Here is a 27,443-nt window from a genome sequence, read left to right on the forward strand (position 1 = left end):
GCTTATTTACACTGTAGAATTTATCTTAATGCTGCCAGCATTTTCAGCTGTACACAATTATTTCCCATATATATTCAATAAACATTTTCCAATCTTCTTTAAACATATGTTCCCTCTTGTTCTCTTATTCTATATGTTAAGTTTGCAAGTTGCACATATTCCATAAGTTTAAGTTGCCATTCTTTGGTTGGGACCTCACTCGTTTTCCATTTTTGGGCTAACAAAACAAGGGGCGCAGTATTGGCATACATAAATAACCTTTTTTGACACCTGGGGATTTCAGTCTAAATTATCCCCAACAGAAAGGACTCTGGATTTTTTTTGGGGGGGGGGGAGTACTTTTAAACATTTTTTTCAATTCATTATGGATCATTTCCCAGTACTCTTTTACCCTTTTACAAGGGTACACCTGGCTTGAGAGCAGTACATGTGAAAAGGATCTAGGAGTCTTGGTAGACCGCAAACTTGACATGAGTCAGCAGTGTGATGCAGCAGCTAAAAAAGCCAATGCAATTCTGGGCTGCATCAATAGGAGTATAGCATCTAGATCAAGGGAAGTAATAGTACCACTGTATTCTGCTCTGGTCAGACTTCACCTGGAATACTGTGTCCAGTTCTGGGCACCACAGTTCAAGAAGGATACTGACAAGCTGGAACGTGTCCAGAAGAGGGGCAACCAAAATGGTCAAAGGCCTGGAAACGATGCCTTATGAGGAACGGCTTAGGGAGCTGGGTATGTTTAGCCTGGAGAAGAGAAGGTTAAGGGGTGATATGATAGCCATGTTCAAATATATGAAAGGATGTCATATGGAGGAGGGAGAAAGATTGTTTTCTGCTGCTCCAGAGAAGCGGACACGGAGCAATGGATTCAAACTACAAGAAAGAAGATTCCACCTAAACATTAGGAAGAACTTCCTGACAGTAAGAGCTGTTCGGCAGTGGAATTTGCTGCCAAGGAGTGTGGTGGAGTCTCCTTCTTTGGAGGTCTTTAAGCAGGGGCTTGACAGGCATATGTCAAGAATGCTTTGATGGTGTTTCCTGCTTGGCAGGGGGTTGGACTGGATGGCCCTTGTGGTCTCTTCTAACTCTATGATCCTATGATTCTATGATTCTAAGCCCACCACCACATATGAAAGAACGTTCCCTCCACCAGTCACCGCCAGTTCTGACCCCATGAGCATATTAAGAGTTTTTGTTTTTTTTGCTCCAACATGCATCACTTTACACTTGTTTACATTTGCTATTTTACTCCCCATTCACTCAGTTTGGAGAAGTCCTTTTAGGAGCTCTTGGACTTGGAGAAGTCCTTTTAGGAGGGAACCAGGCAGAGGGCCTTCTCGGTGGTGGCGCCCGCCCTGTGGAACGCCCTCCCATCAGATGTCAAAGAGAGAAACAGCTACCAGATTTTTAGAAGACATCTGAAGGCAGCCCTGTTTAGGGAGGCTTTTAATGTTTAATAGATTATTTTATTTCATTTTTCTGTTGGAAGCCGCCCAGAGTGGCTGGGGAAACCCAGCCAGATGGGCGGGGTATAAATAAATTATTATTATTATTATTATTATTATTATTATTATTCACAATCTCTTCATTTTACTGAATGAACAATTTAGTATCATCACTCCTAACTCTTATGAATAAGTTTAAAAGCATAAGCCCCAATACCAATCCTTTGGGGGACTAACTTTCTACTTCTCTCCATTTGGAGAACCGCCCATTCAGTGCGCAAGCTAGGCGCCGGCACATAGGGGTGCCTGCCGCTGGGGATCTCTGGGCCCCAGAGCCTGGCCTGACCTTGTCGCTGGGCCCCTGGGTGAATGGCCACCTGGGCAGCATGGTGGGGGGGGGTGCCCGCCAAGGGCCGTGGTGGCTGGCTGGGCTCCCCCCTGCATGGCGGCTGTTCACTGCCCTGGGTGCCAGCAAAAGACAGTATGCCACTGCGTTCCACTGCTGAACAGCTCTCAGTGGGGCAGCACATTTGCAAATCTAAGCAGGGTCTGGTGTGGTTTCAAATTGGATGGGGGGCATGTGTTGAAATTCTTGTATTGTTGGGGGGGGGACTAGATGACCCCCTTCCAACTCTACGATTTGAATGCTTTTTATTGGAAATCAAAAGAGGTAGATAACCCTGCTTTCACTGCACCCCAGCTTTCGAAACACTCTCTCTCCCATAATAAAAAAGAAGGGTATGTTTAACCCCAAATTTGCCTGAAAATTCAGGGGTCTTCTTCTTCTACAAGTCCCACTCTGCCTTTTAGTCATCCCTCCCCCAGCGCTTCAATCTTTTTTCTTTTTTAAAAAAGTTACTATTATTTTGTTTTCCTGACAGGGGTCCTGTAGTTTTCAGGAGCTGAACAACGGGTTGGAAATCCTTTCCAACGCAGCTGTGGATTTTGACATTTGAGGGCACAAGAGACTCTCTTAAGAGCTGGAGGACAGGCAGGAAATCAACAGGTGTCAGTTTTATCCTGGACTGGAAGCTCCTTCTGTTGATTTTCTGCCTGGCCGTGTGGGTTTTAGGAGCTTTTGGAATCCAAACCAGCCCCTCAAAAGGCCTGGTTTCTCTTCATCTCCCACAATGCTTTTCAGCCTTTCCAAACCACAGCTTTAAGAGGCGGAAGGGGATTTCCTCTTTCTTCCAACCACACGAATTTCCTATTTTTTTGCCCCCTCGATGATTTTTTCCCCCTTCCTCAGGCAGAGAAATTCAGGTTTCTGCCTCTTATCAGCTTGTCAGGATTCCTGGCTCCTCTGAGTCTAAGAGGATGATGATGATGATAATAATAATGATAATAATAATAATAATAATAATAATGTCTAGTGGCTAAAGCAGGGCTCTTGCGCCTCTCAACACCGCCCTGGCAGGCAGAAATTCAACAGATGGAGGCAGAATTAAAGCTGCACCTGTTGATTGCCTGCCTGCCTTCCGCGCTCTGCTCTTAAAGGCTTCCCGGACTCCTGGGTTCGCGGGAGGCGGGGGGGGGTGAGGGTCCTCCAGAACTCCTGGGTTCTTTTTTGGGAGCGGGGAGGTTAAGAAAAAATATCTGCTTTTCTGCTTTTTTTGTGCAAGGCGCTGGCAGTGACCAGAGTTATATAGTTATATAGAGCAGGAGGAAGAAGCGGGGGGGGGAGCTGGGGCGCTTGTGCAACACAATTGTGCAAAGGTTATTATGTGTGTGTGGTTCTGGACTGTACCATCTCTGCCTCCCATTTTGGGTGGAGCTCCTTCCCTAAAGAAATGACTCACCCCTGCCACCAAACTCCCTCCTTCCCCCTCTTGACCGAAGTTGATGGCTAAGATTGAAATTAGCATTTCCTCCCTGCAATTAATAATATTGTTTGTTAAAGGCATGGAAGAGGGGGGGGGGTGAGTACCTTCCAGAAACTTGGTACTGTCCCGGTATCACCCAATCCCCACTGATCCCCTCAATAATCCTCCCCTGGGCTGGGAGGGAACATACCCTCCCCAGCAGAAATTTTTTTCCTTAAACGAGAAATCCCCCCCTTTACTTTAAAGAAACAAAACACTAGGGTGGAGTTTTTGCCTCTCCCCCCAGAAAAAGGTCACTTGGTCTTTCCCGGATACCCCCTCTCCCAACACTGGTCTCTCCCAGGCTAATCCAGTTGGTACGTCCCTCTCTTTTAAAAAAAGAAACTTTCATAGAAAGGAAGGGTCCATATCCACTCCTTTTCCCATTTAGTCTCTTATCCTTCTGAACCCCCACCTCGGTTGGATCAACCCTGCTCCCACTCTTCCTTTCCTCCTCCCAGCGCCACCCCTCCGCGAGTGGGCGCCACTTGGTATCTCCCGCTCTGTTCCCTCCCCCCGCCCATCTCCGAAGAGTTCGCTTCGCTCGCGTCCGGCTCTGGGCGCGGCGGCCGCGCTGGTGGTGGAGGAGCCGCATCACAGGGACTGGGTGGGGCGGGATCGCTCCGCGCGCTCTGGAGTCGAGTCCCGGCCGCCGCCTCCTCCGCTGCCGCTGCTGCTGCCGCCGCGCGCCTGCCTCCGAGAGGCGAGATCTAGCGCGGCCAGAGCGCGATCCTTCCGCCGCTGGAGCACCAGCAGCAGTAGCAGCAGCGGAAACGAGTCCCTACCCCCACCCCTCCTCCTCCTCCTCCCCCCTTGCCCCCCCAGCAAGGCGGCGGCGGGGCTGCTGCAGCAGCAGGTACGTGGGGCCAGGCCGGGCAGGGTGAAAAGCGGGGCGGGGGTGGGTGAAATGTGGGGTTTCCTTTTTCTCCTCTTCCGCCCCACATCCTCCTTCCCTTCCCCCATAACAATTCCTGTCTGTGGTTTTCTCTCCCCCCCCAATTCACTGTTGAAGGCTCCTTGCCCCATAGCAACGGGGCCCCCCATTGCACATGCACCCCCTCCCCGGCTGCCCCATAGCAACGCCCACTCCATTGCACAAGCGCAGCCCCCCCCCCCGCCCCAAACACCCAAGCCCTTCACTCGCGCCCTCGGTTATTTGTTGATTGCAACCCCTTTTGGAGCTCCTTGCACCCCCCCCCGGGACGGACGTCTCTCCCCCCTCCAAGATCCTTTTTCTCTCCCACCCCCCCTTCCTTAGCAACCGCCTCCCCCAGGAATCCGATCCTGGCAACCTCCTGCCCTTTTTTCCCACGCCCCTTAGCAACCTCCTCCCCCCCTCTGCAGCAGCAGCAGCCCCCCCTCCCCCACTTGGTGGTTTTTTCCCTCCCCCCCCCGCAACTTTCTCTCCCTCTGCCAAAAACGTGCCCTTTAAAAGCCTTCCAAGCCCCCCTTTAAAAGCCTTCCAAGCCCCCCCCTTCCCCATCGTCCAAGGAGCCTTCCTAGTCAAACAGCCCCCCTCCCCATTTTATAGGCCTCTTTCTCCTCTCCCCCCCCATTTTGCACAGGGTCTTCCCGAAACCTAAAAGGCAAATGAAGGAAGTCTGGGATTAATGCAAGAGCCAGGATCCTTTGCTGAACCCTGCAGTGTAGACCACCCTTTTGGAGGGGGGACACACACTGTTCTTTCTCTTCTCTCCCCCCCCCCCAAATCTATAGGGTAGCTAGCAGAGAGGTGTCCCCCGCTGGACTCCTGGGTTCTCTACAAAGGATGTGGGGCCTACCGAGAGAGAGAGAGAGAGAGAGAGAGAGAGAGAGAGAGAGAGAGAGAGAGAGAAAAGCGGAGGGAAAATGGGGCAGGACTCCTGGGTTCTCTGGAAAGATTTGGGGCCTAGAGAGAGAAAATCTGGAGGGGAGATGGGGGCCAGGACACCTGGGTTCTTTGGATAGCAGGTGTGTTTGTGTGTGCATTTGTGTGCGGCAGGGAAAAGATCTGAGCCAGATAGGTGGTGGGGCCCAGGACGCCTGGGTTCTTCGGAAGAGGAACTGGGTGCCTGTTGGGTATGGGGCAGGCTTGCTGCCAAGTGGAGGCAGGACTCCTGGGTTCCTCGCCTGAGAGCTCCTCTTGTCTCCCAGAAGGTTACAGCTGCTGGCTTCCCCAAGGCCCTCTCCGCTTAATGAACTTGTCTGGGGACCTTTAATTACCGCTAAATAGGCCCAGCAAGGCCCGCCCTCTTCCTTTGACAGTGGGTCTGTTTTGACTCCTGTGGTTGGTGGGGCGGAGGAGGAACGGGCTCACCTCTTCCCCACAGAAACAGTGTGGCATAGTGGTTAGAGGGTCAGGACTTAGGACCGAGGAGACCAGGGTTCGAATCTCCCCACTCGGCTTCTTAGCTCCCTGTCTGACCTTGGGGGCCAGTTGCTGTCTCTCTCAGCCTAACCTACCTTCCAGGGTTGTTGTGGGGGTTAAATGAGGAGGGGGCTACATGCCACCTTGAGACCCTTGGAGGGAAAGGTGGGGGTATCAACACAATAAATAAAAATTAAGGGTGGGGGGCCATTTGGGTGCCTGCTGGTACAGGCAACACCCATGTTATTCCCCCCCCCCCCCGCCGCTCCCCCCTTAGTATTTATATTTTGCTTTGTTTACATTTTAATACCACCCACTAGCAGAAAAACAAAACCCAACCCTCCTTTTAAAAACCAAGCAAGCATACATGCAGCCATTGTGTGGTTTCTCGCTGTTCCCATTTTACAGATCTGAAGGAGGGAAAGTAGAGTCCGATTTAGCACTGGTGTTTTGGTGACGGCAGGATGCTGTGGGGGTGACGTTGCAGAGAGAGGGGTGGGAATAAGTGTCGGGAGACGGACGGCAGGATGCCTGGACCCCAGTTACGTCCTGGGGGAACCCCCCCCCAAAAAAAAACCCACTTGAGGCTTTTGCACAGTGTAGAAAATTAATACCCCCTCTTAATTTGGAATCTTGTAAAGTGGTGGACTGTCCTTCATTAAACAGAGGCCTGCTAGGGAATCCTCAGCTGTGATTGCAGCAGTGGGTTGGGCTAGATGAGCCCTGGGGGTCTCCAACCCTACAATTCTATGCTGCTTCTCCTCTTCTTCACCAGATATTATTATGCTTTGCATTTTAAGTGTCCCTCCGTGCAACTCGGGCGTCCTGCTTCTGAGCCCCCTCACCAATTCCAATACACCCCCACTCTCCAGTGGATGATTTTGATGTGCCTTTTGGGGTGAGGAAACAGTGGAATGCCTTTCCCAGGCGCCTTTTCCGTAGGACGCCCTTCACATGGGTCTGTCGGAGTGGGACACCCAAGGGCGTCGGAAGAACTATATATAACCAGTATTGATATTGATGTCCTCAAGAGACGCGCTTGGGGCTGGAGGCTACAGGGTCCATGTAAACTTGTCCTGAAAGTCCCCAGTTTTTGGCAGCCCAGGAATACCAAGCAGAGAACCCCTTTTATTTTCCACTGCAAGACTTAGCAAGTTCCTAGTCCTCAAGGCCCAGAAGAAAGCATTTTAAAGGCGGCAGGGGGTCCTGGATGGCAGATTTGCAGATTTCCGCCCCTCTGCGGATCTTGAAACATTTCAGCAGGATACTCCCAGCATTCCCCGACGCCTCCGTCCTTGTTGCTTTTTCTGGCATCTAGAATTCGCGCAAATTAAGTGCCGTGGATCTCAAATAACGAAGGGCACTTAGTGGAGACCACTTAGTTAGCTGGCTTGCCCTCTTCCCTTGCGTGCTTGTGAGCGAAGCTGAGACTCGTAGAACCGTAGAGCTGTAAAGTTGGAAGGGGCCCCTGAGGGCCATCTAGTCCAACCCCCTGCTGAATGTGGATTCAATGCCCTTTGGCAATACTCTTTTGGCTCACAGCTGGCTCGTGTACCACATGTGCTGGTAACTTCCAGGCTGGACTACTGCAAAGCGCTCAACTTGGGGCCACCCTTGAAGACGACTCGGAAATGTCAGCTGGTACTAAATGTGGCAGCGCGATTCCTGGCCGGGGTTCCCTTTTAAGATCTCATATAACCCCCCCTGTTCTAAAACAGCTTTGCTGGCTGCCAGTTTGTTTCTGGGCCTCATCCAGGGGGTTCAAGCAAAGCCCTTATCAGAGGCCGCCTCCTTCCCTACAGACCCTCTTGGGGATCAGCGGAGGGGGCCCTCTTGGTAGTTCCTCCCCCCCTCAGAAATTAGGGAGGAGAGGGCCTTCTCAGTGGTGGCCCCTGAGCTGTGATACTCCCTCCCCAGAGGGCCTGTCACTTTCACCACACAACCTCCAGCAAACTGTTTCCAATGTTGTGCTTTAATGCTGTGACCCGACCCGTGACCTTAGAGCAGGCACCCCCAAACTTCGGCCCTCCAGATGTTTTGGGACTACAATTCCCATCTTCCCCTGACCACTGGTCCTGTTAGCTAGGGATCATGGGAGTTGTAGGCCAAAACATCTGGAGGGCCGCAGTTTGGGGGTGCCTGCCTTAGAGGGTGGGAATTAAATAAACAATAATGGACGATAAGGAAGGGCAACGCCGCCCCACAATTGGGAACGCCTAACTCACGGATAAGTGGGGGAGAAGGGGCTGTGTTGTTTTGTTTTGCAAGCCAAGAAACGGGTGCTTCGCGAATCCAGAGTTGTCGTGGTTGTTGTCACCTGGCGAATCTGTGGAACTCTCTGCTGCAGGAGGTAGGGACGGCCGCCAGCCTGGGCGACTTTAAAAGAGGATTGGACAAATTCTCGGAGGAGGAGAGGGCTAGCCAGGATGGCTCTTCTCTGCCTTCAACAATCGGAGGAAGTAATGATGCTTCTAAAAACTGCAAGTGGGGGGGGGGTCTTGTGTTCGGGTCCTGTTTACGGGCCTCCCTTTGCCTGGCCGCTGCTGGCGGACGAGGTGGGCCTTTGGAGAGTCTGTTGCAATAGCAGAACCTCCACGTCCAGGGGAAATCTACCTCCGACTCCCCAGCAAGAGCGGAGAGTGATACTCTTGCACTCAGATCCTGCTTGGGTGTGTGTGTGTGAGAGAGGGATTTCCCGTTGCGAGTATCTGGTCAGCCGCTGTGAGATCATAGAATCATAGAGTTGGAAGAGACCACAAGGGCCATCCAGTCCAACCCCCTGCCAAGCAGGAAAGACCATCAAAGCATTCTTGACATATGCCTGTCAAGCCTCTGCTTAAAGACCTCCAAAGAAGGAGACTCCGTCTCCGCCACACTCCTTGGTAGCAAATTCCACTGCTGAACAGCTCTTACTGTCAGGAAGTTCTTCCTAATGTTTAGGTGGAATCTTCTTTCATGTAGTTTGAATCCATTGCAACATCTGGATGAGATGTTGGCCTCATCCAGTCAGAGCTGGTGGGAGTTGTAGTCGGAGACGTCTGGAGCGCCGTCCGGTTGAGGAAGCCCCCCCTTTTTTAAAAAAAGAAAAATCAAAACAGGTTGGAAGCGATGTGTTGTTAGTGCTGAGCAACGCTCCTTACTTACAACCTTCTGCTGGGGAGATCAGAGCCCTGCGCACCCGCTCTCTCCTGATCCACCCTCGGGAGGGGGTCCAAAAAGCAGGCATCCTCGCCGGACCCCGACCGAGCGCGTGGCTTTGTGCTGCAACGCACCAAGAGAGGGCTTTTGATCGCGCCCGGGAGGGCACCGCGATTTGGCCCGGTGCCCGGGATGTTCCCAAGTCCCTTTTGCTTGATCTTTCGGAGAACCCCTGCTCTGAGACACACACTCGGAGGTGCGAGGGAACCCAGGAGTCCGGCTTCCTCTGCTGCCCTGCTTCCCCCCCACCCACCCCCCGGCGTCGGTGCCCAGTAACGTACAACCCTGTAGGGGGAAACGTAGTTTTCCAGGCTGCGGGAACTCATCCTCCGTAATCCCTCTGTAATCTCGTTTACACTTGCGAGGAGATTTGGCTCGGCTTGCTTGTTTATTTATTTTGCCTAATGCACTTTCTCTAACGAAGCAAATGAGATTGGAGATTAAGGCGAGGGTAAGCCGCAGATCTATGCCGTGGTGGAAAACCAGCACCCCACATCTCTCTCTCTCTCTCTCTCTTTGTGTGTGCCACACCATGAGGGCATCTCTAAGGCAGCCCACCCGTTTTCCCCGGCCCCCGATTTATTTATTTGGGAGCTTGGCTGACGGCTCCTTCCATCTCCGCCCCAAATACATCTCGGTCTCTGGGCTTTTCCCCCCACATCCCATTGCCAAGGCAACCGCCTCACTGTGTTTTGTGCCAGAGGTGGCAGTTGGGGGTCTGGTTGCCATTGTGACAACACGACCCTCTCTCTTTTATTTGGCTTTCCCGAGGGGTGGGGGGAGAGAGGGGGGGCCAGGGGCATCTCTGCTTCCACCTCCCCTCCATAAAATGGCCGGTGGGTTTGAGCAATGCTGCAGAGTCAGGCCACACGCCTTTTTCTTTCCCTGCCTTGCCTGTGCTCCCCTCCCTGTGCACCATTTTGGGTTTATTTTTTCCAGGGGGGGGGATTTTCTGCTTTTTTGCACTGTTTGGGTGGGGGCTCTCTATCCTCCAAAGCAAATATCGGGCGGAGGGCAAGGGTAGGGGGGGGAGAAGCCACATGGCGTTAGCAGGTGCCCTTGCAATGGCTTCTTCTAACGCAGAGTTGGTAGGGGTTCCAAGGTCATCTAGTCCAACCCCCTGCAATGCCGGGATCCTTTTGCCCAACGCGGGGCTCACACCCACGGCCCTGAGATTAGGAGTCTCCTGCTCTACCGGCTGAGCTGATGTTTAATCTTAAAAGACTTGTTTCTTAACATTTCTGAGTTTCCAGCCACTGGAATTGGCCTGAGGTGGCACTGTGTGACATGCAGTGGCAGGCAGTTCCAAAGGTTAGGTCCTTGCAGGCTCCTAAATTGTACAAAACGGACCTGCTTAGCTCTTGCTAAGCGCAGGATCGGTTGGGCGCATCACAGTGATATTTTCGGAGACCTCGCTGACCCCCAAAGCCGTATAGGGCTTTGCACGCCCCATCGCCAAGCTGATGCAGCCCCATTTGAAAACCAGCGCCTGCCCCCCCCCACGCCCCCCTGGCAGTGTAGCTCATCGGGAAAAGTGTTGACGATTCCAAACCTCTACTTTTGCCTGCCTCCATCTGTAAAATGGGTACATCTATTGCTTGTGCAGGGAAGATCGTACGAAGCCGTTTTGCAAGCAGAAGTGTTCTCTCTTGGGCTTTGGCAACCTTGGGGGGAGGCGCAGTTACCCGGGGAGGGGGGGTGTTCTTAGTTTTGCCCCAGTGAGCCGAGACGCTTGGTCTGACCCTTCGCTTCGGCCTCCTAGGAGGAGAAGGCGACCCAGGACTTAAGAAGCAGAGTTGGGAGGGGAACCCCCAAAGGTCACCTGTCTCAACCCCCTGCACTTGCTTGGCAACAAACAAACAAATAAATAAATACAACCCACCTCTTCTGCCCCCCCCCAAACAGGATTGCGGCCAGCTGAGAGGGGCTGCTGGCCAGGCCCCCCGCGCCCAAATCCACCATGAGCGAACTGGAGCAGTTGAGGCAGGAGGCGGAACAGCTGCGGAACCAGATCAGGGTGAGAACGCCAGCCAAGTTCCTAGCCCTCATTGAGGTGCAGACTCAATATTTCTCTCTTTTCTGAGGATTGAGACTTTGCACTCATCTTGCTCTCTCTCTCTCTTTTTCCTTTCCCTCCCCGCAGGACGCCAGGAAAGCATGTGGGGACTCCACACTGACCCAGGTGAGGCGAAATCCCTCCCCCCGGATATATTTTGGGGTGGCCGTTGTCCCTTAATTCCTCCCCCACTTTTAGATGTCGTTGGAAGAAGCAGGCGAGAGTTGCGTTGCGGAGAGGCATTCCTCCCATTGGGGGGGGGCCTTTCGTCTTTTGACCCCGCCACCCCTCTCTTTCTCTCCCCCCCCCAGATCACAGCTGGCCTCGATCCGGTGGGCCGGATCCAGATGCGGACGAGGCGCACATTACGGGGTCACCTGGCGAAGATCTACGCCATGCACTGGGGGACAGACTCCAGGTGAGAGCAAAGGGCGGCAGCTGCCCCTTGGAATTGTGGGATTGGACGGGACCCTTGAGGGTCATCTAGTCCAACCAGGCTGGATAAAAATCAATGATTTTTTTAAAATTTAAAATTGGATTCATTTATTTTAAAAAAAAAATTGGATTATTAAAAGAAAATGCTTTTGGAGGAAAAATCTTTTTAAAGGTAGTTTTAAGTTGCATTATATTATATATAAGGGGACCAGGTGGCGCTGTGGTTAAACCACTGAGCCTAGGGCTTGCTGATCAGAAGGTCGGCGGTTCGAATCCCTGTGACGGGGTGAGCTCCCGTTGCTCGGTCCCAGCTCCTGCCAACCTAGCAGTTCAAAAGCACGTCAAAATGCAAGTAGATAAATAGGAACCGCTACAGTGGGAAGGTAAACGGTGTTTCCATGTGCTGCTCTGGTTTGCCAGAAGCGGCTTTGTCATGCTGGCCACATGACCTGGAAGCTGTACGCCGGCTCCCTCGGCCAATAATGCGAGATGAGCGCCACAACCCCAGAGTCGGTCACGACTGGACCTAATGGTCAGGGGTCCCTTTACCTTTACCTTTATATTATATATAGTACAAAGGCCATTCATCAGGAAATAAGAATTTGTTTTAAGTTTTTCACGTGTGCCAAAACTCAAAGGTTTTTTTTTAATTGTTAACCACAACAGTTAACGAACATCGATACATATGCTATAATGTTGTTGTTTTAGTTAAATATATCGTTTAAATTGTTACTAAGGAAATGATTATTATTTTCTTCTTCCAACAAAGTACAGCAGAAAAGGTGCCCAGATAGAAAGAGTTAACTTATTAAACCTCGCAATAATTTCATCATTATCTGTCTATGTATTTCTAATAGTATAAGCAAGTCAGCAATTTTTGATATAACTGTAAAAACTACTCTGAAAATTTATTATTCCAAAAATGAAACCTTCGTCTGGTTGTAAATATTAAGATTATACCAGCAAGAAGGAGTCTTTCTGTAAAATAAAATTTTAAAAAATGATTTAAATCAAGTCTTACTGAGTAGTGATTTTTATTGGGATTTAAATCAATTTGATTTAACCCCCTGCAATACAAAAGGTCCCAGGTTCAATCTCCTGTAGCATCTACTGGCAGGGCTGGGTGAGACCCCACTTGCCTGGGCAGCTGCAGCTGCCGGTCCGTGTGGACAATACTGATCTCAGTAGACGCCATCTCCCTGTGTTGCTCGGAGCAATAGGGATGGACATGCTGAACAGGAAAGGCCTTTGAGTCTCCTCTTGCCCCCGAGCAACTCGGAAACCCTCTATCTGGCTCTGAGTCCCCCCCCCCCCACACACACACCTCAGGCATTCTTTCTCTCCCCACCCCTACAGGCTGCTGGTTAGTGCCTCCCAAGACGGGAAACTGATCATTTGGGACAGCTACACCACAAACAAGGTAAGGTCTGTGCGGAGATCAGTGGGCCCCGGTACCTGGCCCCAGGGAACCCTGCGAGCGTCACCCAGGGCCCTTCTCAGTGCCTGGAGGGTGGCAGTATGAGAGCAGGGCCTTTTTGGTGGTGGCTCCCCGCTTGCAGCAAGCTCTCCCCAGGGAAGGCTCTCCTGTCACCTTCGTTTTGCATATCTCTAGGCTAGGGCAGTTCATAAAAAACCTTTTTTTGAAAATGCCTTCTCCAAAGGTCTTATCTTACCACACTAGGGATTATATAGCTATATCTGAAATTTCATGCCTATCAGTTAATATCTTGACCAAGCACCCCCAAACTTCGGCCCTCCAGATGTTTTGGACTACAATTCCCATCTTCCCCGACCACTGGTCCTGTTAGCTAGGGATCATGGGAGTTGTAGGCCAAAACATCTGGAGGGCCGCAGTTTGGGGGCGCCCGGTCTTGACCGCCCACGAAAATAGCTGTTTACTTGGCCATTTTCCTATGTCGTGAAGGCTGAAATTTCAATTCCTGTGGCAGGGAGTTCCACAGTTTAACAGGTGGACTTCCTTTTATCTGTCCCGAATCTTCCAACAGTTGACTTCATTGGATGCCCACAAATTCCAGTGTTACGAAAAAGAGGGACAAAACCTTTTCTCCCTCCACTTTCTCAGCGCATCCTTTTCTTCCATCATGTCACCGTTTACTATCTACCTTTCTGCCCTTTGGTGATACCCGGCAGTTCCCTTCATTTTACCCTCCTTTTGTCGAAAGCATTTCGAGTTTAGGCAGGCTTGCCCGGACACTTAGAAAACCTGCGGCGCGACTTTTAGCCGCTAGGGCTGGTTTAATTTTTTGCAGACTTTTTTTAAGTTGCTGCTGTTTTTCCTTAGCGATTTTATTTGCTGTATCCTTTTTCGTACAGCTTTGAAGCGCGGTTTTTAAAAAAAGCGCCCTAAATTTCGTGAAGTGAATAAATAACACTGCCCCCCCTCCCAAGCAACAAAATATATTATTTCACAACGATAATTGCTGATGATAATTGTGAGGGACAGGGGATATCGCGAAGTCCCTCCCCTCCTGAGTTCAAGCCCATCCCCGAGCACAGGGGAAAGCAGAGAGAGTTCCGATGCCAGTGGGGAAGCAGGAAGTCGGGTCCGAGGCTCAGGCAAGGTAGAGGAGCCAGGGTCCCAGGTGGGACAGGAAGGGGCGAATAAGGGGGGGAGACCCATCCCCCAACTCCGGAATTACGCAGAAAGAGGAGGGGAAAGAGGATGGGTCTGCCAAAGCTTTTGTGTTGGAGAAAGACGCGCCAAAAGCCATTCGGAGGTTCTGAAACCGACTGACCACATCACTCCGTGTAAATAGCAATGACTTCAGCACTGTAAATACGCAGCACCAATAAAAGAATAAAATGCAGAGCTGCGTAGCGTCGTTACTCTGAAGTAGCCCACTCCGGCCACTGTGACAGCAACCTCCGAATCCTTTTTTGGGCTACTTTGGAGTTGCCGGGATGAGCGTGTCAGAGGCGGAGAGATGGCGGCAGATCGCGGAGCAAGCCCAGCAAGAACTGCAGCAGCTGTCGCTGCAGGCGCAGGGGGAATTGAAGGCAGCTAAAGAAGAGACTAAGAAGGTCCAGGACGACCGGCTACAACTTGCGGAACAGGTGAGAGCGCTACAGGAAAGAGAGCAGGAATTAAGGGCGGTGGCGGTAGACCTCCAAAACAAGCTGGATGCAGAGAAAAACAAGGCGGGAGGGGCACCCCAAGTCCAAGTGCTGCCAGGAAGGAGAGCCGGGACCCTAGTAAGCAAGTTCAATGGAGACCCGAGGGAATATCAGGGCTTTGAGACTGAGATTGTGTATGCTCTTGAGCTGCACCACGATGAGTTCCCTGATGATGAGCACAGGGTAGCGTTTATTGTGGAGCACCTTACCGGGGCAGCCAGGGAGTGGCTAAGACCGTTAATCGCAACAAAGAATCCTTGCATGAAGAATGTCAAACTTTTTCTAGAAGGTTTGAAAACGATGTATTCGTCCGATAGTCATATGGACCAGACTAAGGAGGAACTTCATAATTTACGCCAAGGAAATATGACAGTTCGCGCGTATTGGGCGAAATTCACCATGCTGGTGCACAGATTGGGGTGGGAACTAGAGTCACCCCCAATGCAAGCGGCGTTCTACTTGGGGTTGCATGAGGAGGTGAAGGATGAGCTCTCGAGAGGTCCAAAGCCCAGTAATATGGATCAGCTGAGCAAAGCGGCTCTGGCGGTGGGGGTGAGACAGGAATCCCGGTGGAGCGACAAGCAAGCAACGCACGCAAAGCGGGCTTGGTTCCCACGGTCGCAGGAGAAGCCACTCCCCCAACAACCCTTTCAAGCCACGCCTGGGGCCAGCCAGGACCAGGAACCCATGCAGATTGATAGCGCGCGCGCGCGCGCTTTTCAAACCCCAGCGGCGCCAAGACGCAAGGAGGGAAGGGGTGGGAATTGCTTTCTCTGCAACTCCCCCCAGCATCTCGTCAGAGACTGCCCACATCGCAGGGAGTGGCAAGGAAAGGCGGGAACGGTTGTGCCCTCCCCCACTGACGCAGCACCACAGCAGGGAAACGGGAAAGCCTGGCTGCAGGAGACAAGGGGCAGCAGCCAGGCACAGTCAGCAGACAACAGCCCCAGCCCACCCACCCGCACAGAGAGGAGCAGAGCCAGCCCACCCCTCCCAGAGCAGGAGTGGTTCTAGAAGTGACGCTCACGCTCCCAAATGGCTATCCCCTGACGGTCCTCACCCTAATTGACAGTGGGGCGTCAGCGAACTTCTTCTCGAGAAACTTTGCAGAAGAGCACCAGATCCAGCTTCTGCAGCTGGATTTTCCTCTGCACGTGGCAACCATTGACGGCAGAGAGCTGCTGGGAGGGGCCATCACTCATCAACCCCCCCCCATGAGAATGACGGTGGGAAGGCACTCAGAGACACTGGCATTCAACGTCACCACCATCTCAGACCCCCCCATCGTCTTGGGCATGAGCTGGCTGGCGCGCCACGACCCCTCCATCAGTTGGCACCAGAGATGCATCACGTTTGGGTCGGACTTTTGTCTGGAACATTGCATGCAGCACCAACCAGGGGAGGGGCCTCCAATAGCCACGGTGGCCACCATGCACGTCAAAGGGGGTGAGGCGATACCCAAGCCGTACTGGGACCTGCAGGAGGTCTTCAGCGAAGCGGAGTCCGACCACCTACCCCCGCACAGGCCTTTTGACTGCCAGATCAACCTGGTGCCAGGGGCAACTATACCCCCAGCCAAGCTGTACGCCATGTCAGACCAGGAACTGGAGGATCTGCGCGCTTTCATCGACAAGAACCTCAAGCGGGGGTTCATCAGAGAAAGCAAGGCAGCAGGGGGCAGCCCGGTCTTCTGGGTGGACAAGAAAGACACGCAACAGCGCCGTCTTGTGGTGGATTTTAGACGGCTGAATTCAGTGACAGAGCCAGTGGCTTTCCCCATGCCCAGAGTGGATGATCTCCTGACAGCGGCACGCAGGGGCAAGATTTTCACCAAGCTAGACCTGAGGGGGGCGTACAACTTGATCAGGATCCGGGAAGGCGATGAATGGAAAACCACGATGTTCACGCCTCTGGGCTCTTTTGAATATCTGGTGATGCCCTTCGGGTTGCAAGGGGGCTCAGCATGCTTCCAGGCCTTCATGCACCACGTCCTGGGGTCCCTCCTCTTCAGGAAATGCTTGGTCTTCCTGGATGACATCCTTATCTATTCCGATGACCCAGTGCAGCATGTGAAAGATGTCAGGGAGGTGTTGCAGCGCCTGAAGGAGAACCACCTGTATGTGAAGCTGGAGAAGTGCAAGTTTCACACCAAGGAGGTGGACTTCCTGGGCTACAAGCTGTCAGACAAGGGGCTGGCGATGGACAAGGACAAGGTGCAGGCCATCCTGGACTGGCACAGCCCCAGGACGCGCAAAGATGCCCAACGCCTACTAGGCTTCGCCAACTTCTACAGGAAGTTCATCAAGAACTTCTCTCGCGTTACGGCTCCCATCACTGACTGCCTGAGAGGCAAGCAGAAGTTCAGGTGGACACCAGAGGCGCAAGCAGCGTTCGAAAGCCTCAAGAGGGTGTTCGCCTCAGACCAGAACCTGTTCCACGTGGTTCAGGACGCGCCCCTACGCGTGGAGACAGATGCTTCTGATAAAGCTGTGGGCGCCATTTTGTTGCAACTGGACGCCAACAGAGAGTGGAGACCCTGTGCCTTCTTCTCCAGGAAGTTGACCCAGCCAGAGCGAAACTACACGGTGTTTGATCGGGAACTTCTTGCGATCCACGCTGCGTTCCAGCACTGGAGACACTTCCTGGTGGGCGCCAAGCACCCCATCCAGGTGTGCACGGACCACAAAAACCTGGAGTTCTGGAGAACTGCCAGGGTGCTCAACCAGCGGCAGATACGGTGGGCAGAGTTCTTCTCGAACTTCAACTTCTCCATACACTACATCCCGGGAGAGCAGAATGTCAGGGCGGATGCCCTCTCCCGCAAGCCAGAGTACATGGAGGAGGAGGCGCCACCGGCACCCAGGCACATTTTCCCCCCGTCAGCATGGTCCTGCGGAGCAGCAGTGGTGAGCGAGGCAGAACTCACAGCACTGACAGCAGCGGATGAATTTGCCAACCGCATCTTCAGAGAACTGAGAGGGGGGGGGAGCAGGCAAAAGACTTTGCAGCACGCAGGGGGCTGCTTTTCTACAAGGGTGCACTGTACCTGCCCACCACCCAGCTTAGACGTACGGTCCTCAAGCAGATGCACGACAACCCAACGGCGGGTCATTTTGGGAGGGACAAAACCGCTCACCTAGTCATGAGACACTTCTGGTGGCCAGGGGTGCGGGAAGATGTTAGAGACTATGTACGGGGCTGTGACACCTGCCAGCGGGCAAAGGTGGTCAGAGCAGCACCAGCAGGGTTGCTGGAGCCCTTAGCCACACCACACAGGCCGTGGGAAGTGGTGTCCATGGACTTCATCACAGATCTGCCTTCTTCCAGGGGCAAGACCGCAGTGTTGGTGGTGGTGGACCTCATGTCCAAAATGTGCCACTTTATACCGTGTGCCAGGGCGGTCTCTGCAGAAGAGACAGCCAAACTGTTTGTTGACCACGTATTCAGACTGCATGGATTACCTTTAAGGGTTATTTCGGATCGTGGCCGCCAATTTGTTTCCAGGTTCTGGCGGCGGCTCATGAACCTCCTGCAGGTGGAGGTCAGCTTGTCGACGGCCAGACACCCGCAGACCAATGGACAGGCGGAGAGGGTCAACGCCATTCTGCAGCAGTACCTGAGATGCTACGTCAGCCAGTGGCAAACGGACTGGGTGGATCGCCTGCCACTGGCAGAATTTGCCTACAACAATGCGGTGCACGTCTCCACAGGGGTGTCGCCCTTTAAGGCCAATTACGGGCGCGACCTCAGATCTTTCCCAGAGAGGGAGGGGGAGGAGGAGGAGGAGGGCCCACAGGCTGAGGATTGGGCAGAGGAACTGGAGACGGTGCACCAGCAGCTCAGAGAACACTTGGAGAGAGCCAAGGAAGCGTACAAGAAGGGGGCAGATCGCCACAGGCGACCGGGGGAGGTCATTAGGGTGGGGGACAAAGTTTGGTTGTCCTCGGAGGGCCTTCCCATCAGAGGGAGGTGCAAAAAGCTGGCGCCCAGAAGGTTGGGCCCCTTCACGGTCACGCAACAGGTCAACCCGGTGGCATACAGGCTGGCACTGCCAGAGGACATGAGGGTGCACCCAGTGTTTCATAGATCGCTGCTGTCGCCGTACAGGGAAAGCAGCAGGCTCCGAGGCAGCGAACAAACCCCTGAGGGAGGGGGGGAGAGGGAAGGCAGGAAGCAACTCAATGAGGCCACGGCCATCCTGGACTCAAGGTGGGGGGTGGGGGGCCTGGAGTACCTCATGGCATGGGAGGATGCTCCACCGTCACAGAATGAATGGGTCCCAGCCACTCAGATACAGGAGGAATTCCTGGTAGAAGAATTTCACGCCCTCTTTCCCCATAGACCCAAGCCCTGGCACATGGAAAGGGAGGGGGAGGGGGAGGAAGCACGGGAGAGCAGTTCACCATGGCGCTGGGAAGCGGAGTTTGAGGAACCAGAGGATGAGGTATGGGTGTCACCGAGATCCACCCAGTCAGAGGAAGGAGCAGATTGGCAGAACATTTTTACCCCTACCAGCTCTGACGCCACGGACTTTTTGGGATTCCCGTCCTCCCAGGCGGAAGGGGGGGGCTCGCAGGACTGGGGGGAGGTGTTCACACCAACGGGCTCGGAAAGCACTGAGTTCTTAGGCTTCCAGTCGTCACCGACACCTGGGGGGGACCTGGGGAGGGGTGAAGGAGAGCTTGGGAGGGGGGTGGATGTGAGGGACAGGGGATATCGCGAAGTCCCTCCCCTCCTGAGTTCAAGCCCATCCCCGAGCACAGGGGAAAGCAGAGAGAGTTCCGATGCCAGTGGGGAAGCAGGAAGTCGGGTCCGAGGCTCAGGCAAGGTAGAGGAGCCAGGGTCCCAGGTGGGACAGGAAGGGGCGAATAAGGGGGGGAGACCCATCCCCCCAACTCCGGAATTACGCAGAAAGAGGAGGGGAAAGAGGATGGGTCTGCCAAAGCTTTTGTGTTGGAGAAAGACGCGCCAAAAACCATTCGGAGGTTCTGAAACCGACTGACCACATCACTCCGTGTAAATAGCAATGACTTCAGCACTGTAAATACGCAGCACCAATAAAAGAATAAAATGCAGAGCTGCGTAGCGTCGTTACTCTGAAGTAGCCCACTCCGGCCACTGTGACAATAATGATTGCCGTACTTTTCCGTGTATAAGACTAGGTTTCTTTTGCTGTAGAATAATGTTCAAAATCTGGGCTCGTCTTATACACGGATAGTGTAGCTGGGCGGTTTTCTTTAATGGAGGCCCCCCCCCAAAAAAATAGGGGGCGTCTTATACACGTGTTATACACAGAAAAATAAGGTACTTAAAAAGAAGGGAGGAAGAGGTGGTGCTGATCTGTTGGGGTCCCTGTTTTTTTTGTATCTCACGCACCCCGTTTTCCGGCTTCCTGAAGGTCCACGCCATCCCTCTGAGATCGTCGTGGGTGATGACTTGTGCCTACGCCCCTTCTGGGAATTACGTGGCCTGTGGCGGCCTGGACAACATCTGCTCCATCTACAGCCTCAAGACCCGGGAAGGGAACGTGCGGGTCAGCCGGGAACTCCCTGGACACACAGGTGAGGGGCTCCCCCCAAACCCCAAGCTCTTGCCCCCCTTCACCTCCTTTGCGTAACCCAGCTGGTTACACTGGTACCTTGGTTCTCAAACTTGATCCGTTCCGGAAGTCCGTTCCAAAACCAAAGCATTCCAAAAGCGAGGTGCGCTTTCCCATAGAAAGGAACGTTCCAGATTAATTCCGTTCCAGACTTTTAAAAAAACAACCCCTAAAACAGCCATTTATCATGAATTTTGCCATCTAATGTAGACCACGGATCCATAAAATGAAAGCAATAATCAGTGTGTCGTACGATAAAATAAATAAAATAATAAGATAAAATAAACTGTGGGCATCACAGTTCAAGAAGGATACTGACAAGCTGGAACGTGTCCAGAGGAGGGCAACCAAAATGGTCAAAGGCCTGGAAACGATGCCTTATGAGGAACGGCTTAGGGAGCTGGGTATGTTTAGCCTGGAGAAGAGAAGGTTAAGGGGTGATATGATAGCCATGTTCAAATATATGAAAGGATGTCATATGGAGGAGGGAGAAAGGTTGTTTTCTGCTGCTCCAGAGAAGCGGACATGGAGCAATGGATTCAAACTACTGTACAAGAAAGAAGATTCCACCTAAACATTAGGAAGAACTTCCTGACAGTAAGAGCTGTTCGGCAGTGGAGTTTGCTACCAAGGATTGTGGTGGAGTCTCCTTCTTTGGAGGTGTTTAAACATAGGCTTGACAGCCATATGTCAAGAATGCTTTGATGGTGTTTCCTGCTTGGCAGGGGGTTGGACTGGATGGCCCTTGTGGTCTCTTCCAACTCTATGATTCTATGATTCTTCGCTGCACTGATGATGGTCACTGTTTGGATGGGGGGGGCTTTTATCCATTTCCACAGTCACACAATCGATCAATCGATAGCTGAACTGGGTTCCACACAGTCACAAAAACAAATGAACCGAAAAAGCCTCAAAAGCAAAAACGCAAAATGAATAGCAAAAACCAGCGCGCCAAACTTAATCCATTCCGGAAGTCCGCTTGACTTCCGAAATGTTCAAAAACCAAGGCGCGTGCCCTGCAAACAATAGCCAACAGCCGCATTGGGCATCCGGCTTCTGAAAAACATTGGAAAACCGGAACACCTACTTCCGGGATTTTCAGCGTTTGAGAACCAAGATATCACTGCACTTAATTCTGCTTTCCCTGTATCCTCTTCCCCACCTTTCAACCCCAAACTGGGGAGGGGTAGCTAACACCGCAAAAGGCAGGATCGGGTTTGAAAATGATCTTAACGCAGAGGTTTTTGACCTTTTTGCGTCCACGGCTCCCTTGACCAGCTGCCTTCTTTGTAGGGATCAGGAGCCGAGTTAGGCCACCCCCTTGCCTGCAGAGCCGGCAGTCCCTCGCCGCTTTTCGAACACGCTCCCTTGTGGAGGGTTCCCTCGGCCTCCCCTGCGCTCTTCCTTGGGTCTCTGAGGGTTCAATTGCCCAGCCGCCGCCTCAGCCTAGCCAACCTCGCAGGGATGTGGTTTGGATTAAACAAGCAAGTGGGAGAGAACCATGTCTGCGGGTGCCTTGGTAGGGGAAAAAAAATATCTCAGGATATATAAGGATGCAACAAGTAAGAAACAGATGTGTTGGGCAGAGAGGGTAGAGAAGGAAAACAGCAGCTGTTGCTCAGCCCATATTCGCCTCTGACTCTGCCCAGCCCTGCTGTGCGGCCCTCCGAAAGTTGCCCAGAGAGGGATGCGGCCCTCAAGGCTTCCCTCTCCCCAACTGCTGTGCTCTCTCCTTCCCAAGGCTACCTCTCCTGCTGCCGGTTCCTCAACGACAACCAGATCATCACCAGCTCCGGAGACACAACTTGGTGAGTTGCGCCCTTGTGTAGAGTGACAGGGCAGCAGGGTGCCCCACTTGGCTGGCGCCGCAGGGGGTTGGGCTGGATGTCCTTTAGGGGACCCTTGCAAATCCCCCCCGCCCTCTGATTTCTGCGTCTCCTTCCCCCCCCCAGCGCCCTGTGGGACATTGAGACAGGCCAGCAGACCACCGCCTTCACGGGCCACAGCGGGGACGTCATGTCGCTGTCTCTGGCCCCCGACATGCGGACCTTCGTCTCGGGCGCCTGCGATGCCTCCATCAAGCTGTGGGACATTCGGGACAGCATGTGCCGGCAGACTTTCACGGGGCACGAGTCCGACATCAACGCCGTCTGCGTGAGTGCCGGGGCGGCCGCGGAGGGTGGCCAAATGAGAACAGGGCCTTTTCTGTGGTGGCTCCCCATTTGTGGGCTGCTCTTCCCAGGGAGGCTGGCCTGGCACCTTCCTTACATATCTATAGTTGCCAGGTGAAAACATTCCTCTTAAACCAGGCTTTTGGCTGATTAAACAATCTGTGGCCTTTTAAATGTGGGTCTGCGGACAAGAGGGTATTTTATTTTATTTTTAAATATTATGTTATGCATTTGAGTTTTTACATTGTAAAGCTGCCCTGTGATTTTGGGATGCAGCGTTGTATTATTATTATTATTACTACTACTATTACTATTATTATCCTATACTCTGCCCATCTGACTGGGTTGCCCCAACCGCCAACAAAATAGAAAAACACAATAAGACATACATAAAACATTAAAAACTTCCCGATACAGGGCTGCCTTCAGATGTCTTTTAAAATACATGTGGTTGTTTATGTCCTTGACATCTGTTGGGAGGGCATTCCACAGGGCAGGCACAACTGCCGAAAAGTCCCTCGGAACTGGACCCCTCAGTGTCTAGGGCAGGCATCTCCAAACTTCGGCCCTCCAGATGTTTTGGACTACAATTCCCATCTTCAGGAGGCGGGCGGGTGTGGAGGACTCCCTGGTCCTGAATGGGGTAACTGTGCCCCTGAAGGACCAGGTGCGCAGCCTGGGAGTCATCCTGGACTCACAGCTGTCCATGGATGCGCAGGTCAATTCTGTGTCAAGGGCAGCTGTCTATCAGCTCCATCTGGTACGCAGGATGAGACCCTACCTGCCTGCGGACTGTCTCGCCAGAGTGGTGCATGCTCTGGTTATCTCCTGCTTGGACTACTGCAATGCGCTCTACGTGGGGCTACCTTTGAAGGTGACCCGGAAACTACAACTAACCCAGAATGCGGCAGCTAGACTGGTGACTGGGAGCGGCCGCCGAGACCACATAACACCGGTCTTGAAAGATCTACATTGGCTCCCAGTACGTTTCCGAGCAAAATTCAAAGTGTTGGTGCTGACCTTGAAAGCCCTAAATGGCCTCGGTCCAGTATACCTGAAGGAGTGTCTCCACCCCCATCGTTCTGCCCGGACACTGAGGTCCAGCTCCGAGGGCCTTCTGGCGGTTCCCTCGTTGCGAGAAGCCAAGTTGCAGGGAACCAGGCAGAGGGCCTTCTCGGTAGTGGCACCCACCCTGTGGAATGCCCTCCCACCAGAGGTCAAAGAGAACAACAATTACCAGACCTTTAGGAGGCATCTCAAGGCAGCCCTGTTTAGGGAAGCTTTTAATGTTTGATGGATTTCTGTATTTTATTGTTTTGTTGGAAGCCGCCCAAAGTGGCTGGGGGGAACCCGGCCAGATGGGCGGGGTATAAATAATAAATTATTATTATTATCCCTGACCACTGGTCCTGCTAGCTAGGGATCATGGGAGTTGTAGACCAAAACATCTGGAGGGCCGCAGTTTGGGGATGCCTGGTCTAGGGGCTGAATAATTTAATAATAATAAATTGAATTACATTCATAATAATTTGGAGGGTTTTTGCTCTGCTCATCAGCCAGAAAGGCTCCCAGGAAAGCAGCTTGCCTGACAATAAAAACAGGATGGTCTCTGCCCGCTGTGGTGTTACAACCTTCTGGAAGAAAAGGGGAAAAAAGACATGTCACACAAGGGAAAAGGGACAGGGAGGGATGAGGAAGATCAAAACTCAAGTCACCGATTTCTCAAAACAGTTGTTTCTGCAATGACCATTATAATTTTATTTCATAATATTTATATGCCGCTGGATTGTAAAAAAGATGAAACAATAAAATCAAATTCACAACAGCAGTTTAAAACATACACAAAGTTAAAATACTGGAACAGGTTAAAACTGGTGCCAGCTTTCTAAGCATCCAGACAGGCTGGTCCCAAACAGGAATGTTTTTAGCAGGCGCCGGAAAGAATACGACGAAGCTCTGCCTGATCTCAACAGGCAGGGAGTTCCAGAGTTGTAAGCGTTGCCATGCTAAACTGTCAGGTTCTTTACCAACCTGGGGGAAGGCTGTTAAGTGGTTGTTTGTGCCCCACCCTCCAGCCAAAAAGGCTCCCAGAAAAGAAGGTGGTTCCTGTCCCCTGCAGGCTTACAATAATAATAATAATAATAATAATAATAATAATAATAATAATAATAATAATAATAATAATAGAGACAGGACACACAAGGAAAGGGGAACAGGGAGGGATGAGGAAATAAATACCGGGCACTAGTTTCTAAAAATGTTCCTCTAATGACCAAATGCTGGTGCAGTCCAGTGGCAGGAGGTGCCCGAGGGACCTGAGGCCATGGGAAGCAGCTTCCGGGGGCCAGGGAAGTGAGGCTCTGGGGGCCACGGGAAGTGAGGCTCTGGGGGCCACGGGAAGTGAGGCTCTGGGGGCCACGGGAAGCGGGGCTCTGGGGGCCACGGGAAGCGAGGCTCTGGGGGCCACGGGAAGCGAGGCTCTGGGGGCCACGGGAAGCGAGGCTCTGGGGGCCCACGGGAAGCGAGGCTCTGGGGGCCCACGGGAAGCGAGGCTCTGGGGGCCCACGGGAAGCGAGGCTCTGGGGGCCCACGGGAAGCGAGGCTCTGGGGGCCCACGGGAAGCGAGGCTCTGGGGGCCCACGGGAAGCGAGGCTCTGGGGGCCCACGGGAAGCGAGGCTCTGGGGGCCCACGGGAAGCGAGGCTCTGGGGGCCCACGGGAAGCGAGGCTCTGGGGGCCCACGGGAAGCGAGGCTCTGGGGGCCAGCCATCACCCAGTAAGGGCCAAGCACTGCTGCTGCCGTCCTCTCTGCAAGCAGAAGGACCCTCCCATCCTACCCCACTCCTGATGCCCCCTTTCTCCCTCCCTCTCTCTCCCCCTTGCAGTTCTTCCCCAACGGGAACGCCTTCACCACGGGCTCGGACGACGCCACCTGCCGCCTCTTTGACCTGCGGGCCGACCAGGAGCTCATGATGTACTCCCACGACAACATCATCTGCGGCATCACGTCCGTGGCCTTTTCCCGGAGCGGGCGCCTCCTCCTGGCCGGCTACGACGACTTCAACTGCAACATCTGGGACTCCATGAAGGGTGACCGGGCGGGTGAGTCTCTCTTGGCAACAAGCGGGTTGCGATCCCTGGCGGGAAAAAACTCCTTTCCCTCCCCCAAAGTCGCAAGTGTGGTGCAGCAGCAAAAAAGGCGAAGGCTATTCCAGGCTGTGTCCACAGAAGTCTAGTGTCCGGATCAGGGGGACTGATAGTCCCGCTTTGTTCTGTCTTGGTCAGACCACAACTGGAATACTGTGTCCAGTTCTGGGCGCCACAATTTAAGACGGATATTGACAAGCTGGAACGTTCAGAGCTGGCAAACGCTCCCGAATCCCAGTTGCTGGAAAGCACAGGAGGGGAGAGCTGCTCTTGTGCTCGGATCCTGCTTGTGGGTTTCGCGTAATGGGCATCTGGTTGGCCAACGTGCGGGGACAGGATGCTGGGCTCAGTGGGCCCCACTTGGCCTGGCCCAGCTCTAGGGCTCTTTGGATGCCCGGAAGGGGCTGGTGGGAGTTGTAGTCCAAGCCACTGAAATGTGGGGTGGGCAGAGGAGGAGCTAGATGGCCGGAGGCTGCTGTACCCAGATTTTCCATCCCCAGAAAGCAGGGGAGGGGAGGCAATTCTGCCAAGTTAACCTTCCATCGCAGCACCAACGGAAAATGTTCTGGAGTTTCCTGCAGCGCAGAATTTGAGCCGTAACGGCTGTTCCCGCAAGCCTCTTGTGCTAGGGAGCATGCATGCGCACCTCCCTCTTCTCTGAGGCTTCAGCCACAACCCCTGCATTGCACTGGGGGTTGGGCTAGATGACCCTCGGAGGGTCCTTCCAACTCTGCGATTCCGCCCCCTTGCATGGAGCAGACTCTCTCCTCCATTGGAGCATTTTTAAACATAGGTTAGGTGGCCTCCCACCACGGGTTCTTCAGCTGCCAGTTCCTGGCACGGCAGCAGGGGGCTGGGCTGGATGACCTTTGGGTGCCCCTCCCGCCTCGACCAATTCCTCCATCATCACATGGCGCCCCTTCCCTTTTCTTCTCCCCCCCCAGGGGTCCTCGCCGGCCACGACAACCGCGTCAGCTGCCTGGGCGTGACGGACGATGGGATGGCCATCGCCACCGGCTCGTGGGACAGCTTCTTGAAAGTGTGGAACTGAGCCCCCTTGCTCTGCCTTCGGGGGTACGGTGTGGGGAGGTAGAGAAGCAGGAGGAAAAGCCCTTGACATCCCCCCTTCCCCCCCAAATAATCCAGCCTCTGCCCCCCCTCCTGCCGCCTTGAAGGGGGCCCTGTGGCCTTGAACCCCACAAACACTTCCCCCCCTTTTCTTTTTGCCGTCCCTTTTATTTTTCCCCTGCCCCCTTTTTCAAATAACGATGATGTCCCGACCGGGCCAGATTTCCGGCACGGAGGAGGAAGAGGCTGATTTCTCTAGCAGTAACACACTTTTTTTGGAGGGGGGGGGCTGTCTAGGCCGCGCTTGTCTCTCCTGTAGAAAGGAGCAGAGCACAGGGGAGCTTGAGTTCAGTTTAAATGAAGGGGTGGGGGGGCTTATCCTTGGGGTTGAAGGGGTCCAAGGTGTGTCTTCTTGCACCTTTCCCCTCCTCCTCCCAAGAAGCAAAATTGGGGGGGGGGAGGGAGAAAAAGAGCCAAGGCCACAGCAGTCTCCGGGCCTTCCAGCAGCGGACATGTCTTTTTGCAGGGGAAGGAAATTGGGGGGGCGGGCGGGGGGAGGCAGAGAGACTCCTAATTCTTCCCCTCTCTCTCTCAAGCCCAAGAGATAATCCCCTTCACTCGCAAGCAGGGGAGGCCCCGATCCGAGGCAGGCCCAAATCTGCAACCTTTCGTGTCCTCTCTTGTTTCCCTCACTTCCCCCCCCCCTTTTCAACCTCCTCCTTCCCGGTGGTGCTTTCGATGACTTCGTGGCAGCCGTGGCCTTGTTTCCTCCTAATCCGTGGCTGGTTTTTGTAAAAAAGAGGAGGAGGAGCGTGGCGGTGCTGGGGGAGCCCACGCCCCGGCCGTGGTGGGGGGGTCCGTGTGTAAACCTGTAAACAACAGAAAACCCAACAACGACGTGTCTGCCGTTTTGTGATTTGTCATTGTTTGTTAATTTGGGGAGGCAGTATTTGGGGGGGGGGGGGTTGGAGAAGAGCAAGT

The 27,443-nt window shown here is 53.3% G+C and overlaps 1 protein-coding gene across 1 annotated transcript; it reads left to right on the top strand.

Annotated features, from left to right (window-relative positions):
* Positions 1–3,985: 3,985 nt before the first annotated feature.
* Positions 3,986–27,373, top strand: GNB2 (G protein subunit beta 2). The gene is made up of 10 exons (XM_060281941.1): positions 3,986–4,163; positions 10,758–10,869; positions 10,996–11,034; positions 11,220–11,326; positions 12,700–12,763; positions 19,877–20,039; positions 21,819–21,885; positions 22,030–22,231; positions 25,133–25,349; positions 26,339–27,373. Exons 2-10 carry the CDS (start codon positions 10,813–10,815, stop codon positions 26,443–26,445), a joined length of 1,023 nt encoding a protein of 340 aa, XP_060137924.1. The 5' UTR covers positions 3,986–4,163; positions 10,758–10,812; the 3' UTR covers positions 26,446–27,373.
* Positions 27,374–27,443: the final 70 nt, after the last annotated feature.

The sequence above is a fragment of the Zootoca vivipara genome, chromosome 13 (assembly GCF_963506605.1).
Source record: "Zootoca vivipara chromosome 13, rZooViv1.1, whole genome shotgun sequence".
Lineage (NCBI taxonomy): Eukaryota > Metazoa > Chordata > Lepidosauria > Squamata > Lacertidae > Zootoca > Zootoca vivipara.

Excerpts from the sequence above, each read along its gene's own strand:
- GNB2 (XM_060281941.1), top strand. The coding sequence starts at position 10,813 with ATGAGCGAACTGGAGCAGTTGAGGCAGGAGGCGGAACAGCTGCGGAAC. Across the intron at positions 21,886-22,029 it reads AGCTCCGGAGACACAACTTG|CGCCCTGTGGGACATTGAGA; the intron begins GTGAGTTGCGCC and ends TCCCCCCCCCAG. Across the intron at positions 22,232-25,132 it reads CCGACATCAACGCCGTCTGC|TTCTTCCCCAACGGGAACGC; the intron begins GTGAGTGCCGGG and ends TCCCCCTTGCAG.